Below are 15,865 nucleotides of genomic sequence, written 5' to 3'. Positions count from 1 at the left end.
TTATTGGAATGATGAAAATAAGTGACCAAAGCTATTTACGCTTTTGCACATTTTGACGTCTTAAAAACGGTAAATTATGCGAAAAATAATTGATTGACCTAGATAACATCAAATATGGGGGGGAAATGGAATACGGATAAGTGGAGATGCGCTCTACTAAATGTGATGAGCTATGACGAAAGAGACAAAAATCCTATATTTTATATTTGAGTGGCCATTCGATGACGTCACAATATCTGGTTAGCCATATTGATGCATGATCCGATATCTAAAACTCATGTCAACTTCCAGAATATGTAATAAAAATAAACTTCACCATGTAGTTTAGAATCTCTATGACTGTTTAAAAAAAGGCATAATTTTGACGAATTTTTTTACTTTTTCATCAAAAACGTGTGCGAATTGTCCAATTCGAAGTGCTCATATGACGTGATTTTAAGTTAAATTGTTCAAAAGTTGGTAAATTTACTAGAAAAGGCTGGAAAAAGTTTTTAGCTCCATGCTACATGCTTAAAATGACATGAAATGCGTAGTAATTTGATTAAAAGTTGACTTTCTGTAAAACATGCCATTTTTTCCAAAGAAAGTTAGCGCATGATATAAATTACACTTTTGCTAAGTTTCAATTTAAATTGTTATATAATTTTCGATATATGTTAAATACGCAAAATTCATAAAATCGTGCGTAACTTATGTTGCGCGACTCTAAAGTCATATAATGAAGTTTCTTGCACATCTAGAGATAGAGGTCAATCTTCTGACAAAGTTATACAATCTTATGTTAACAAAAATTAGAGATACGCTGCGGACAAAATTCGTGGAAAGAAGAATAAGATAGAAGAAAAAAAAAGATTGTGACAATAACAAGGGGTTATCTGCCAAGTGTGGATAACCAATTAAGCTAAAAACCTTCAATTCATACTTTAAGAAAATGAGCGAATATATCCACCATTTACCAGTCTTTGTGATGACATTTCTATCCAGGTTTGAAGTACCATTGTTTTTTTTAATAAATTAAATGTTATAAATATGTATTAGCACAAATATTTGTTTGGGATTATCTGTATTACTATATATATATTTAATATATTATTCAAAGACTTTTCCCAACATATGTTCCATTCTTTCCAACATATTTTTATTTTCTTCTAACATATGTTTATTTCCTTGTGACTCCTCCTCCAGCTTTAGCAGTCTAGCTTGCACCAGTTGCATCTGATGATCAATTCCTCTCTTCAGATCCATAAATGCTGTAGCCTGCTGTCTAGCAATTACCTGCAGCTTCGACAAACTAGTTTGCTCCATGCTATCATCAAAGGTTAGGCTAGCTTGTTCTATGTCGCTACCATCTAATTCTTTACTTGTAAGATGCTCAAGAGAAGAACATTCAGGATCATTGTGTTCATTTGATTGTTTAAACTTTTGCCTCTTTTTCTTTGAATGATTAAGGGCGCTATCAAATTCATCAAATTCGACATCAATCAAAGATGATGTTGAAGCTTTATCATGGGGGTAAAGAAGCCGTCCAACCTTACTCTGGACTTCATTATTTGGAAATTCTTTCTCTTCATACTGTTTGATTGATTCTTCAAGTCTGCAAATTATACAAGAAAAAATATTTATTTGTTTTATTAATTTCCTTAGGAAGACATTATTAACCAAATTTATTGAATATTGTTTATCTTTGTAATACATCAAATATGAATTTAAATAATTATAAAGTCTATCTACATTATCAAACTATTTTGACAAAAAAAGTGAAATTGTGCTCATCCTGTTCATATATGGGCACATCACATTTTTTTTCACATAAAGTTTGATAGTGTAGACAGAGCCTAGCACTTAACATTTTAAGCTAGAAGATTATTGGTGCATGATTTATCCAACTACAACTTTGCTAATGCCAATTTCCTTACTTTTTCTCAATTCTATCAACTTTTTCCGTCACTTGTGAGCTTTCAATGTTTGCCTTCTTGCGACGGTAACTTGCAGCACATTCTTTTTCAAACACTCTTAACTCAATTTTCTTCTCTAGATTGTACAATATATCTAAAAAAAAAGATAATAACTTTAGTATATCAACATGAAATAAACCATAAAAATAGATAGGTTATCTTGACTGGAGTTACTTGATGTTTGGATGTCATAGGGTCGTAGAAATAAAAACAATTATACACTATCAAGATATTAATGGTTGTTAATCTTATGATTTTAAAGTATTTTTCTCATTCGATTTAACATATTTTTCATTGATGCGTGATTTTTGCATTATCTTTTTCTTGTTTTTCTATGACTTAAAAAAAATTTGAATTGCAAAAAGCAATATAGGAAAAAAAACACCTTTTTCATCGGCTTTACTGCATGATATATTGATCACTCTATACAGCCATGAGAGGATCATAAAGAGGTGTTGAAATATTACAAAGGGAGCTGGAATGGCTGGTCTATCAGCATACTCCATCACCAATGCATACCGTTCATACCGCCATATCTGAAGTGCCTTGCTTTGGACTTCATCAAATACAAAACTGGGGTGAAAATAAAATGCAAAATAGAATAAATATATATCCATGCCTCAAAAAGTATAAATAAATGCTTACATTCAACAACCACAATGTCTTTGGTTGTCCAGAAAATTGAACATAATTATCTATTCACACTTTTCCAAACATTGTACATAAATACAAAAATACCTATTTACAATACAGTAACACAGCAGTTACAATTTACTATGTTTGCGCATTTATTTACGTCACAAAAAGTAAATGGAAATATAAATATGTATGCGCATTAGTCAAATTTTGATTGATTTTTAGTGGAAAATCAGAAAAGTGGTTCTGTACAACTGACACATGCCTTAATTTCTTACTCTTACAGTAAAGCCAAAGAAAGCTAAACCAATTCTCACCTAAATATCGCAATCAGAAGGTTTAACAGCAGCACATTTCCTATTAACAAATAGATGCCAAATAGTACAGAGACAAAGATGTGTTTCTTAGGACATGGTTGAAGATCTTGATTTGGATCATCACTACAATCATCAACGTTACCTACAGGGAAAACAAGCAATCTAAGGTGTACTGTAAGTCAGGATCTAATCTTTTTCTTTGTAAATCAGCACCTTTGAACAACCCCTATGAAAGAAACTTTCCTGCGACACCAACAAGTTGAAAAAAGTATTTCTGCAATTAACTGCACTCAATCATTACAATACAAACCCTTTAATTACCTTCAACTGTGTCCAGAAACAATTCACCAAGAATCTGGAAGTAAGGCATGTAGAAGATTCTAGTAATGGCAGCAGGAACATTTGTTTGATTGGGGAAGAGAAGAGATTGACTAGCTACACCATAGCCAACCATAAACACAAGCAAGATACAGAGAAAAAACACCAGCTCATGAATCTGCAAAAGTAAACGATGTTGATGTAAATTAGAATAAAACACATTTCATTCTTACATTTTTAGTTAGAAAAAATGTTATTACACAATGCATGACTTTATATAAAAAAAACTAAATTGGCATTATTCTATGTACAATTGTTATACATTATATACTACCATTTTTCTTATCATAACCATCTTGGGACCAAGATTAGTATTGACAGCGTACATCCTAAGTAGCCTGACATAGAATAAGAAACAGCTAGCAGAGTAACAACATTTGGCACCATCAATCCAATCTAAACTCCAGTGTAGACAATATCCTAGACTGGCTAGGCTAAGCATTAGTGCCTCTATCCAATTCCACACACTGCGTTTCCACAGACGAACATTCTGATACCATGTCTCAAACTCGTTTGGTATTAGCAACTGAGGTAGAGAAAATTAAAAAACTAGGAATAGTAGAATAAACTTAAACAAAGTCCTAAAATGTCAAAAGGCTGATTAAGCTTCTGTCATTCTGATTGGTCAAATAGTCATGTGACACAGTGTCTCCAAAAGTACTTTCACATCCATACTGTTTGAGCAATATATTTATCAAAAGTTGCCTTTTACCTGTCGAAATTCTTCAATAATAAGGGTACAAATCCATACAAATAAAATACTCTCATGAACTGACGGCTTTTCTTGAAAATCAAAAAGTAGCACATAGCTGAACAACAGAAGTAGCATCAAATATGTAATCTAAAAATAAATAAGATATGGTCAGTTTATATTCATAATTTTTACTGTATAAATTATTTAATTCATAGTGGGCCTAGTCAATAAAATTACTCAGCAATTGACCATATAGAGAAAGATGGTTGCCATATTATAAATATAACAATAGGTCTAGGCAAGTAGATAAAACAGATTAAAAATATAAGCATTTCAAACAGTGATGTGGTCTTACCAGTCCACCAAAAAACTTTGTTACTGGGGCGTTGTAGAACATCCACACTTTCTCCTGCATTGTTTTTGAAACAAAGTCTTTTCTGTACGGAATCACCTTCAACAGTAGCGGTATAAGCAAAACAAAAAACGCTTTCCCCGTGGAGCAACGCATTCCATCCATCCAAATGTTCTGGATGACAGCCTGAGGACATGGACGGGAAATAAATTCCTCCGCTTCTGACTCGGCTGCAATGGTTAAGGTGTTCATACCTCCCCACTGCTTGTGTGGAATTGTAATCATCATCTGAGCTAGATCTTCATCTGTGATATAGCACTCATCAATTACACAGATTGCAAGTTTTTCAAATTTTCTGAAACAAAGATCATCATTTTCACGATTAGAAAAAGTAAAACCCAGCAAGCATTAACTTTATTCCTATATTACAAAACTTTACACTGTTGTAACGCAGAGACCCAAGGTCCCCGGTTTATGGACCTAAGTAGCCATTCAACGTTGGAGGCCTCTGGCGTTTCAAGACGACATATTTTAACACCTGTTCTCTTCTCCTGGGTTTAGCTCATAGCCGTTGCCCTACTGAAGTTTATTACCTTGAGTTTTCAAGAAGCTTAAGTTTGTCATCTGGATCTTGGGCACTTTTTGACATTGAACGTAACATTCTTGATGCCACAATGGCTAAACAAACTGGGTCTTCTCCTCTCTCCCACAAGAATTCTGCTAGGTCCATCCTAAGAAGGTAAAGCAAACAATAACAGGTATATTGACTCATCAAAATATACATAGAATTAATTCAAAATTACTAAATCAACAATTGCTACTGAAGTTTTTTTTTATCTATTTATTTATTTATTACGGTATAAAAGTTTCTATTATACAACACAAAAGTGTTTTCAAAATCTGCACCAGTACATACCTGCTAACCAAAACTGCCCACAAGAAAAGCTCTCTAAAAGGTCGTGGAAAGTGCATGCCAGGGTTAACAAGCTCAGCTACCGAGAAATTCTCACCTATGGATAGCTGCTCATTGTTTGACTTTATGTTTAGAAACTCTACCTGAGCGACGTAAGGTAGCATCAAACCTACAACATTAATCTTTTAATGTGAATGGATGATGCATGAGCAGATTTTTTCAGATTTTGCTTGTGATCGGCTGGAATTTGGAAGAGAGCATAAATTTACATAAAAAGCAGGGACAATCCTGAGAAATGCCAAAATGTTGAAAAAGAAACCATCCAAAAATTACAACTGATTTTAAAGAGGAGATATAAAGATGACAATGATCATATGATAATGATATTGATAATATTAAAATAGATGTCACACGATTGATATCATTGATAATGAGAAAAATTATTATGATGAACGTAGATAATATCTGAAGATTAATTACCTGATAAGCATGTTGACATTGCTACAAGTGCTTTACACTCTAGTCCCACATCACCCATGTTACGGTCGTGATTATACAAAGGTGCTTCGTGTTCTCCCATTAATGACTGAATTAATTTTCTAACATGATGCAGGTAAAATATGTTAGCTAACTGTAAAAAGTAAAAAGATTTAAATGTTTTGCACATAATTCTAGTGATGCTCAGAGAGGCATAAGAGAGGCATTACCATGGAAGAAAACCTGTTTTAGAGACCTACATGCAAACACACAAAAGACTCTACCAGGAATGATTTGGAGAGAACAGTCAAAGACAGAAGACAATCTACTGTAATTAATTAGTAAATCTTTTGTTTGTATATTTACATTTATTATCTTACCCCACCACGAGTTTTGTCTACAATTAGCTTGCGGATGAACTTGTTCGTTTCGGCAGCTTTGTTATACAAGTAACGTAGTCTGGAAACAGTCAGATATTCTTTCATGATGGCGCCCTTTTCTAGAAACAGTTCTAAGAAGTCCACTCTGTTTTCAGTCAAAGCCTGAGTAACAAAGTTATCAAGACTCCCAAGCTAGAAATACAAAAATATACATCAGTCAAATATGAAAATCTATTACCGATTTTCAGAAGAGTTGCTAGTTGACCCTAAATGTCGCAGTATCTTCAGTACAGATGGAAGCTCTAGACATACTTCATTATACTTGTACCAAAACATACTTTTAAAACTTTTGATATTTGAGATGATGCAAGTGTTTTAATGAATCCCATGTTAATAAGTACTTACTGGCCAATCATTATGGTCACTGAAAATACTCTCAGCAACATCTACTCGACCCCATGATAGTGCCAACTTCAACTGGGATTTAGGTGATGCAGTCTGGCCTAGAAACATAATTCAGCGAAAGAAAATGTTTAATATATTTTGTCAGATCAACCAACTGATGAAGATGCAGATTATTTGTTTTCTGTGTTTTTCGTAGCATAGTAGTATCAAAATTACCATTAATTACCTTTGAGTAGAGCTTTAAGTATAGCTAAATCCAGATCGTCTTGTTCTCCTGCATCCATTCTAAAAATGGTAATCTTTAAAAGAATAATAAAATTAAAGATTTTATTTCATACAAAAAGAGAGAGATTGAGAGGCTAGAGAGAGAATACAAAATATAGAATAAATCAAATATGAAAGTATGAATAAAAAATAAGTAATAATTATCATGATTGACAATAATTATTTATTATGAATAATTAATTTGTATCTTTACCATTGATTCATGTTTCATAATAATATCAATAGCCTCTTTTAGTTCCGGTATCGTGTGATGGTCTTTACTAATTTTACACACAGTGTGTATTCTTTCATATATTGTACTTTGCACTGAAGATTTTATTTTTCGTACTCCACTATTAGAAGAAAAACAAATTAAAAATATTAAGTTATATTGATATATTAAACAGGAATTAATTATGTAGGAATTTAGAATGCTAGAGCTAAATGAAACTTACTCAATAACATCACAGTTCCTGTTAGCAAATGCAAGCAAATCGGCTGCTCGGCCTGTACCTTCACAAACCACAACAGGAGTATCGAGTAAAACAGCTTCTTTTGTGGATAATATTGTGTCCGAACCACCCTCCAGGCAAACTTTTACAACTGGAATACCTAGACCAGGCTCTGTGAAATGATAGAATAAGTTCAAATTTCACAAAGGTTTTATTTATTTTGCAATCAGAGGGTATAATAAAATGTGATTTATAGGTACTTAGTAAATACATTAATTCTAAATTAATTTTTAAAAGCCCCTTTAAATATGACATTAAATTACCAAGTTGATTTTGAATAAACTTCTGTGCCCTGATTATCTGTTCCAGTTTAGCTCGGTATGGGACGTCGCATCCAGGCATCCTGGTACCATCATCAATTAGCAGAAAGTGTGTGTGGTATGGATTTAACGAGACTGGCTTACCACGTTGTACGATTGGGTTAACTTTGTACTGGGCTGGATACAGTCCCTGTCAAGTCATAGAGATAACATTTATTTAGATCAACACTGGCGTTTTGTATGGAGGTTTTTGGGGATGTCAAAGTGGTTCATAAGATTCAAGTAATGTTTGCCGTCATACCTCTCCCTGTTTACCAACAAGTGACTGCCAGTTCTCTACATAACCCCATGGTGCAACACCTAGGCAGAGTATAGGTGTTCTTGTTTGTGATTTATTTGAAATCCATCTCATGGCTTGACCCTCTTTAACAGCTTCACCAACTGCCTTGTGAACTCCACAATTTACTCCAGTGCTAATTATCCATGCACCTACAGTTTGTGCAGCCTAAAAGAAAAAAACAAATCAGTTTAGTAGGTAATCTCTACGGTATCTCGTATCAAGATGATTTTTATTAGCATAGATGCAAAGTGTGTGATATATGATTTGTTGAGTTTGTCAACTAAAACTGTTAAAAACATTTGTTTGCAAACATTGAGTTTGCCACTGTTTGGAGAGGAAGTCTCAGCTGTTACTGGAGGCAGTGTCATTTTGTCTAGCTCCAGAATTTATAGGCCTATATGACTACGATGACTGTTATTTGATTTGTTCACAAACTTCGTTTGTCCAGAAATTGGTAGCCTAACTTGTGCGAACAGTTGCAGTTTGCCAAACAGGTCTGTCAACAGCAAATTTGGACAAATTGTTTAGCCTCTGCAAGCTAAAGTTTGTTAGAGTAGACTAGTCTTTAGGTAGTGTCATTGATTACAGACTAAAAACTTAGTCTAGTAGCTTAGTTTGCAGATTCAAGCAAACTTCACATTTTGCAAGAAATGTTTCGAACTACAGCAAAGCTACTTTATTGTTCTTCAGATATGTTGCATTCTAAAAATATAATGAGGATGGCAATTATTTGATAAATAGTGCCCCCTCGAAATGAGGTCTTAATAGTAATAAACTGCTATTATCACCTTGACTAAGCCTCTGTTAAAGGTATCTTGATCTTGTTTGTTTAATATGAAGTTCTTGGTACCACCTGCTACGGATATTGCAAGATGTGGAATTGGCATCTTCCAGTGCTTTGACAATAGATTCAGTGTATGTTTTGGATGGGTATCATTAGAGATACGAACATACTAAAGAAAAGTAGAGAAATCATAATAATCAAACATACACTTAATGTCAGTATGAAATGGTAAGGTTATATAATAAATGTATTTTTACATTACATTACAGATCCTAGAATGACTCTCACAACATACAGTAGCATATGCCAAACTCAAATGGACACTCCATGAGAAATGACACAGAGGGAGACCAACAAAAACTTAGAAGAAAACTGTTTCCAGATATGAAGAATAAAAAACCTTAATTGGGGAGTAGCAGAACAAATGACAGAAAGAAATTGGTGGAACATTTTTGTAGGATGAAGATGACAACTAAATTTTAAAATGAACTAATTTTTAAAAAAAACTACAAACATGTGCTACTCTAGATGATGATTCTAATTCGGTTAAAAACTCAATCTTGCCAAAGGCATCAGTTGGAAACTCCTTGACATCTTGGTGTTTATCCCAAGCATTCAAATTTAATTCACTCTGTACGCTGAGGCTGTCTCCTTGAGGTTGTACTGCAATCTTTTGATCACTTGTTGTCTGAGCTGAACCAGTGCACATGGGTATGGCTTCCTGTATATGTTCATTCCTTAGTCTACCACAACAGCACCTGAAAGAAGTAAATACAAAAGTATGAACAATTGTTTCCCTAATTTGGTAAAAGAATACACTGATGTTAATTGTGTAATATAACTCTTGTTATAGCCCAATGGAAAAGCCTGGGAAACCAGTTTAAAGATACTAGATATATTGTCCCCTTGAAAAAATAAGTTTTTTTTAATACACCATTTTAATATCACATAATAATATTCATTCAGACAAAAAATTTGATCAAAAACTAATTGTTTTACATAAAAAATTATAATTTAACCGAAAGCCTTGTGGGTGTTTTTATAAGTGAAATAATTATATTGGGTTTTTTTTCCATTATTTTATGCAGAAGTGAATTACTTTATTAAAACTATAAAATGGCCTACTCAAATTCTATTTTATTTTATTCAATCATCTTTATTTTTCATGTTTTTGGAGAAAGGCTGAGGAGTTCCTGTACTTTAAGTAAACCTCTATGCAATTCCTATGTCAGGAAAATGAATGTATAAACAATTCTTCATTTACTTTTTATCGTTGTCTCCTGTTTTCGGAACATATCGTGCACACTCTTTTTTGAAAAATGTTGTGGCAATCCAACTCTTATTGATGTTTTTGTCCTACAAAAAATTGCAATACTATTATAGATATTTTAATACCTTTTTACTTAATTCGAACTAAGCACTGTTCATAAAAACATAAATAATGCTATTTTACTTTTTTCTTTAAAATGTATCAACCACTGCTCATAGAACATTTTTAAAAATAATAACATACTCTGTGCTTACCATTAATGGTATATATACACTGTGAGTAGATTCTGCATGGCTGTCTTCTATAATGTTGGTACTACTCTGACTTCTGCTGTATCTTGATTTCATAGGGCCTACACCAGCATTTGCTCTTCGAAGATTTGTCTTAACATTCCGTTTGACTAGCACGCCATCACTTGATGTGCTGATTTAAGGCAAGAAGTCCTTATTCATTGAATTCATTTGCATGCATTTTAGAAACTCAAATATTATACTAAAAAGCAATCAACATGCCTGTATGCCTATCATGCATTAGGCCAACTATAAAAGATACATACTTTACAAAAAAACTTTTAAACAGCTTAATACTTCTGGATATTTTTAAAAAATTGTATACATATGGTAAAACAATTGGTGGGGGACCCTATTTACACTGGAAAAAGCATACCTAAACATAAATTTATAAAAAAACAAAAATCTAAGAAACTTGCAACAGTTTATTATTTTATTCTCTAATTTTATTTTGTACAAAAATTATTAAACTTTTTTTGGTAAATATCTGCTACTTTTTTCTTCAAATTAATGTAACTAAATTTGAAGGACCAAATTGTGTCTTTCTAACAAAACTAAATTTCATTTGTACATTTCCTTAGTGAGACCTTTCGATTACTGTAGCACTAAGCCTATTTCTGTTTTTCTGTGTAATTGTATTGATAGAGTTCAATCAGGGAGTTGTAAAATTATTATTTTACAACTCCTGGTTCAATCTACATTTTTTTATATTTATTACCTTAATCCTGTTTTATTTTCTCTCACTCCACTTAGTAATGGAAGATTATTCTATGGTATTTCTTTTAAATGTATTAATTCTGTTTTCCATACCTCATTATGTTGCCTTTTCCCATAGACCTGGTTCAGGCTATAAGGACCTTTTAGTTGTTCCTTTTCATACCTCATTATGTTGCCCTTTCCCATAGACCTGGTTCAGGCTATAAGGACCTTTTAGTCGTTCCTTTTCATACCTCATTATGTTGCCTTTTCCCATAGACCTGGTTCAGGCTATAAGGACCTTTTAGTTGTTTTTCATACCTCATTATGTTGCCTTTTCCCATAGACCTGGTTCAGGCTATAAGGACCTTTTAGTTGTTCCTTTTCATACCTCATTATGTTGCCTTTTCCCATAGACCTGGTTCAGGCTATAAGGACCTTTTAGTTGTTCCTTTTCATACCTCATTATGTTGCCTTTTCCCATAGACCTGGTTCAGGCTATAAGGACCTTTTAGTTGTTTTTCATACCTCATTATGTTGCCTTTTCCCATAGACCTGGTTCAGGCTATAAGGACCTTTTAGTTGTTTTTCATACCTCATTATGTTGCCTTTTCCCATAGACCTGGTTCAGGCTATAAGGACCTTTTAGTTGTTCCTTTTCATACCTCATTATGTTGCCTTTTCCCATAGACCTGGTTCAGGCTATAAGGACCTTTTAGTTGTTCCCTTTAATAGAATTAACTGTAATAAGGATGGTTTCGTCCATATATTTCCCCTCTCATATAATAATTTAGTTATTAATAATCCTTCTATTAATATTTTCTATTTAAGTCTTAGTGCTTTTAAAACCTGTTTAAAACATTCACTCAATTCTTAACCATCAGTTGTCATTTGCTAGTTGGCTTTCTTTTTTATGCCGATAGTTTATTTACCCTTCATTTTTTAAATTTTAACCTTTTTTTATTCGTAACCTTTGCCTTTCTGGCTGTTGGTTTTCGTCTTCTTCTTGTTGTTGTTTCTGTGTTTGTGCTTGTTCACGGAATACAGGAAATATCTACGTTTTGTTGTTTCCAAATGGAATATGGTCCATGGAACCAGAACGTAGATATTTCTCGTATTTCGTAAGAACAAGCAACGATTTTATCTTTTAATGTACACATATAAGCAATTAGACAAGAGACAAAGAAAAAAAAAAACAACAAATATCTACAGTACCTTGTGTCATCAATTTAAAGATGTATTGTCCCCCAAAAACATGAAAAATGAAGATTAATTAAATCAGACTTTGAATATGTTATTTTGTAGTTTTAATAAAGTGAATCACCTCCGTAAAAAAAACCGGAAAAACATAATGTTTTCACTTATAAAATAACATGATAAATGGTTAAATTCTACCAAAAATCCATTGGCTGGCAGCCAATTTGACCATTTTTTGCTTTAAATTCCAGTTTTTTCAGGTAAATACATTTTTTTTCGTTCCATTTTTTGGTCGAAGTCAATAACTATTATGTTGATTAAAATGTCATATTCAACAACAAAAAATGTTTAAAAAATTATTTTCAGAGGGACAATACATAAGCTTCCATATACAAACAACTGTTCCAAACAACATCAACGTCGTATATTCGATGGTTAAAATCACAACTACGCATGCGCTCAACGATAAAAATACATAATATAAATATAAACAACGCGCGCGTAGAAACATCAAACAGGTAATATGCGGGATATAATATTACCCTTCTGATCGGCTTGACTGAGTAAATGTGCGTAATACGGAATTATATCTCATACATATTGACCAATCGGATTACAGAATTCACGTACACTAAGAGATAAATATTTATATTGTGTCTTTAAGACATTTGGCCTTGACTGTTGATGTAAATGTGAAATAAAATAAAAATACTTATCTTGGAGTTTGTTTATTATTTGAACAAATCTTTTTAAAATGGCTATTATAATAGTCGACATGGCATGGACAAACTCATTGGTTGAACAACGCCAAATCCTGATAAACAAATAACCAATGAATTTGACGCACGGTACACCCCTTCACAATAGACTAAACTACAGTATGTTGACTACGGCCTTGCCTCTACTACTCAAAAAGTAGGTACAGGCCTAGTCTAAAAAATATGATCAGTCCTACAAAAAAAGACGAGTCTGCTTTTCATTTAAACTAATACAATTAATATAATTATAAGAGCAGTTCTTGTTCTAGTAAATTTGAAAATTAAATAGGTCTATTTGAGAAGGAATAAAGGTAGCCTACTCACCACCAGCTCATTTTATACGGCGTGTTATTAACTACTTTAGCATTTCATTATTATGACGGAAACTCCTTGTAAGTAGGCTTAAGGTGGGCTTATGTCGACACGGAACTACGATAGCCTATACCTGCCACTATTATTATTTAATTATTATCGAATTCATACTCAGTGGAAACATTAATGTTCGACAAATTTGACACAAAGAATGTTAAAAATAATTAATGAATATTTAAATCGCGCGCTAGCACATGGGTACAAAATCGAGTCCCATAGATGGTGGAAGCACGAACAGTTCAAAGTTCTGACCAATCATAACTCGGAATCCCACCTGGCGTGTGACGATACGTTCTGTGCCTTGCACGCGGGAAAGCCAGACCAGGGCCGAACAGGGCCGAACATTTACAGTCCCACCATAAATCTACCACTTTTTTCATTTTGACAATCTGTCGAATTATAGATAAGTGACCGATCTCTTATTTTGTAAATAGAACGTATAATATAATACAAAATGCGGCAGCTCAGTTTTTCACAAAATCTGACCGCAATATTCATGTTATATGCATTTTAAATTGCGTACAACACGAACAATTACAAAATACCGTACGATCTAATAATAATTTATTAGGAAATGACACCTTTGCATCGGTGGCACACACAGAAGTGGTGCATCCAATTTAACATAATACATCAAAACAATACATTATATGACGGATACAGGTTCTTAAACTATTTGCAAAAATATAAAAGAAAAATCATTACCAACATGGTAATATAGGTACTGTATTAGATCTATTTTGTGACTCGTCATCAGAATAATGTAGCCTAAATAAAAGTTTTGTCATACAACTTTCCTCTGCATATCCTTCTTTCATTATATTCTGTATTGTACCTATTATTATTCTCATATTAATAAATTAAATATTTTGTGTTCTATTATAATTATTGTTTTTTTCCGTATCGCATTACTCCACTGTTTTTTTTTTATTAAGTTAAGGGGATATTCATAAATTTCAAGATTCCTCAGGTTTTTTTTTTCAAAAAGTCTTCTCCATTGGAATATGAAACGAAATATGTAAGTCTCTAAGACCAGCCCCTATCACAGTTGGTGTTGCTAACGTGCGAGCCAGCGAGGCATAATTCATGGGGCCATGGCGGTGATTTAACAGAACAACATTATAAAATACACACAAAAGCCTACCGTATATTACTAATTTTATTCATAAAACAATGTTAACATTTTAACTATCCATATTTATTTATAATACTCGGTTTCATATTAGGCGGACTTCTTCGAAGTTAGGCTTTACACATACAAATTTAGGGCGCTAAAAATTAAATTTACGAGATCGAATGCAGGTGGCGCAAGCCAAAAAAGAAGAGATGTTATGGTGTGCTCTATCTGCCTCAGCACTAAGGCCCTGCCCACAGCCTCGGGGTAGTTTCCACCACATCATCATCAGATGCATTGCTGGTGCTGTCTCATGATGTGTTGTGGACGTATTATTATTATGTATTATTATTATATAATTCTGTGAACATAGTAGCTCGCATAGCTTTAACTCTAACTCTATTCCACTACGGAACGTTCCGACCAGCGTGGGAATCTAACCCACGACATTCGTGTATCAACACGATACTCTATTGCCTGAGCAACCGGTCATCTTGCTGTTAACAAGGTTAATATGCATATTTATGACGTAATGATGAATTACGTATGAAGTATGTATAATTATACGATTGTCAGCTGCTATTCAGTTATGTACTTTGTGTGGCGTAACGGGTAATGTTCTGTTGAATGCTCACAGCTCTAGATTATTACCTCCGCCAAGGAGGTTATGTTTTCACCTCTGTATGTTTGTGTGTGTGTGTCTGTGAACAGCCTGGAGGCTACAGTTTTTATCCGATTCTCACCAAATTTGGCCACAATGATCTATTTGGAGGGGAAAAGGTCATAGGTCAAGGTCACAACTAACAAAAAACTATTTTACTTCCTAGAGACCACAGTTTTTATCCGATTCTCAGAATTGTGTTTAAATTTTGAAGGGTCAGGGTTAAAGATCAAGGTCCACAAAAAAAAAAAAAAAAAAAAAAAAAAAAAAAATTTACCCAGCGACTTCAACTGTAAGAGGCTGGATACATAACCATTACACCAAACTCTCATTCACAACTTTGTAGTGTGCAGTTAGCCTATTTACACTTAAAACTAATGAAAAGAAATTTTTTTAAATAGATATATTTTCCGGGGACATTTTATGTAGGGAAATTTTACAGTAGGCGGAGGTTTGTACTCTCAGAGTACCCTCTAGTTATTATTATTTTTTTATTTCTTTTTTTTGTTTCTTTTTTTTGTGTACCTTGATCTTTGACCCTAACCCTTCAAAATTTAAACACAATTATATTATGTTTGGTGAGAATCGGATAAAAACTGTGGCCTCTAGGCATTAAAATAGTTTGTTGTTAGTTGTGACCTTGGCCTATGACCTTTTCCCCTCCCAGTCGAACTCGTCCAAGCTTTTGGGGCATAGATCATTGTGGCCAAATTTGGTGAAAATCGGATGAAAACTGTGGCCTCCAGGCTGTTCACAGACACACACACATCCACACACATACGGGGGTGAAAACTTAACCTCCTTGGCGGAGGTAATAAAAAAAAAAGCTTCAGTGGGACT

General features: G+C 33.5%; 1 protein-coding gene across 1 annotated transcript; it reads right to left on the bottom strand.

Moving 5' to 3' along the window:
- Positions 1–1,089: 1,089 nt before the first annotated feature.
- On the bottom strand, positions 1,090–11,112 carry LOC140063094 (transient receptor potential cation channel subfamily M member 3-like). The gene is made up of 25 exons (XM_072109527.1): positions 11,108–11,112; positions 10,192–10,360; positions 9,932–10,023; positions 9,182–9,425; positions 8,672–8,836; positions 7,845–8,048; positions 7,547–7,733; positions 7,227–7,395; positions 6,986–7,124; positions 6,734–6,806; positions 6,508–6,605; positions 6,103–6,294; positions 5,983–6,002; positions 5,726–5,925; positions 5,249–5,414; positions 4,926–5,063; positions 4,336–4,687; positions 3,999–4,127; positions 3,561–3,812; positions 3,237–3,404; positions 3,161–3,192; positions 2,909–3,031; positions 2,341–2,528; positions 1,917–2,049; positions 1,090–1,594 (listed from the first exon to the last, which is right to left on the bottom strand). The coding sequence occupies exons 1-25, from the start codon at positions 11,110–11,112 to the stop codon at positions 1,090–1,092; spliced, it is 4,143 nt and encodes a 1,380-aa protein (XP_071965628.1).
- Between the last annotated feature and the right edge of the window lie 4,753 nt (positions 11,113–15,865).

The sequence above is a fragment of the Antedon mediterranea genome, chromosome 11 (genome assembly GCF_964355755.1).
Source record: "Antedon mediterranea chromosome 11, ecAntMedi1.1, whole genome shotgun sequence".
In the NCBI taxonomy this organism is placed as follows: Eukaryota; Metazoa; Echinodermata; class Crinoidea; order Comatulida; family Antedonidae; genus Antedon; species Antedon mediterranea.
The sequence above is the reverse complement of the archived record's forward strand: the minus strand, read 5'-3'. Positions and strand labels throughout refer to the sequence as shown.

Excerpts from the sequence above, each read along its gene's own strand:
- LOC140063094 (XM_072109527.1), bottom strand. Across the intron at positions 5,415-5,725 it reads AATGTCAACATGCTTATCAG|GTTTGATGCTACCTTACGTC; the intron begins GTAATTAATCTT and ends TTAATGTTGTAG. Across the intron at positions 3,405-3,560 it reads TGGTTATGATAAGAAAAATG|ATTCATGAGCTGGTGTTTTT; the intron begins GTAGTATATAAT and ends TTACTTTTGCAG.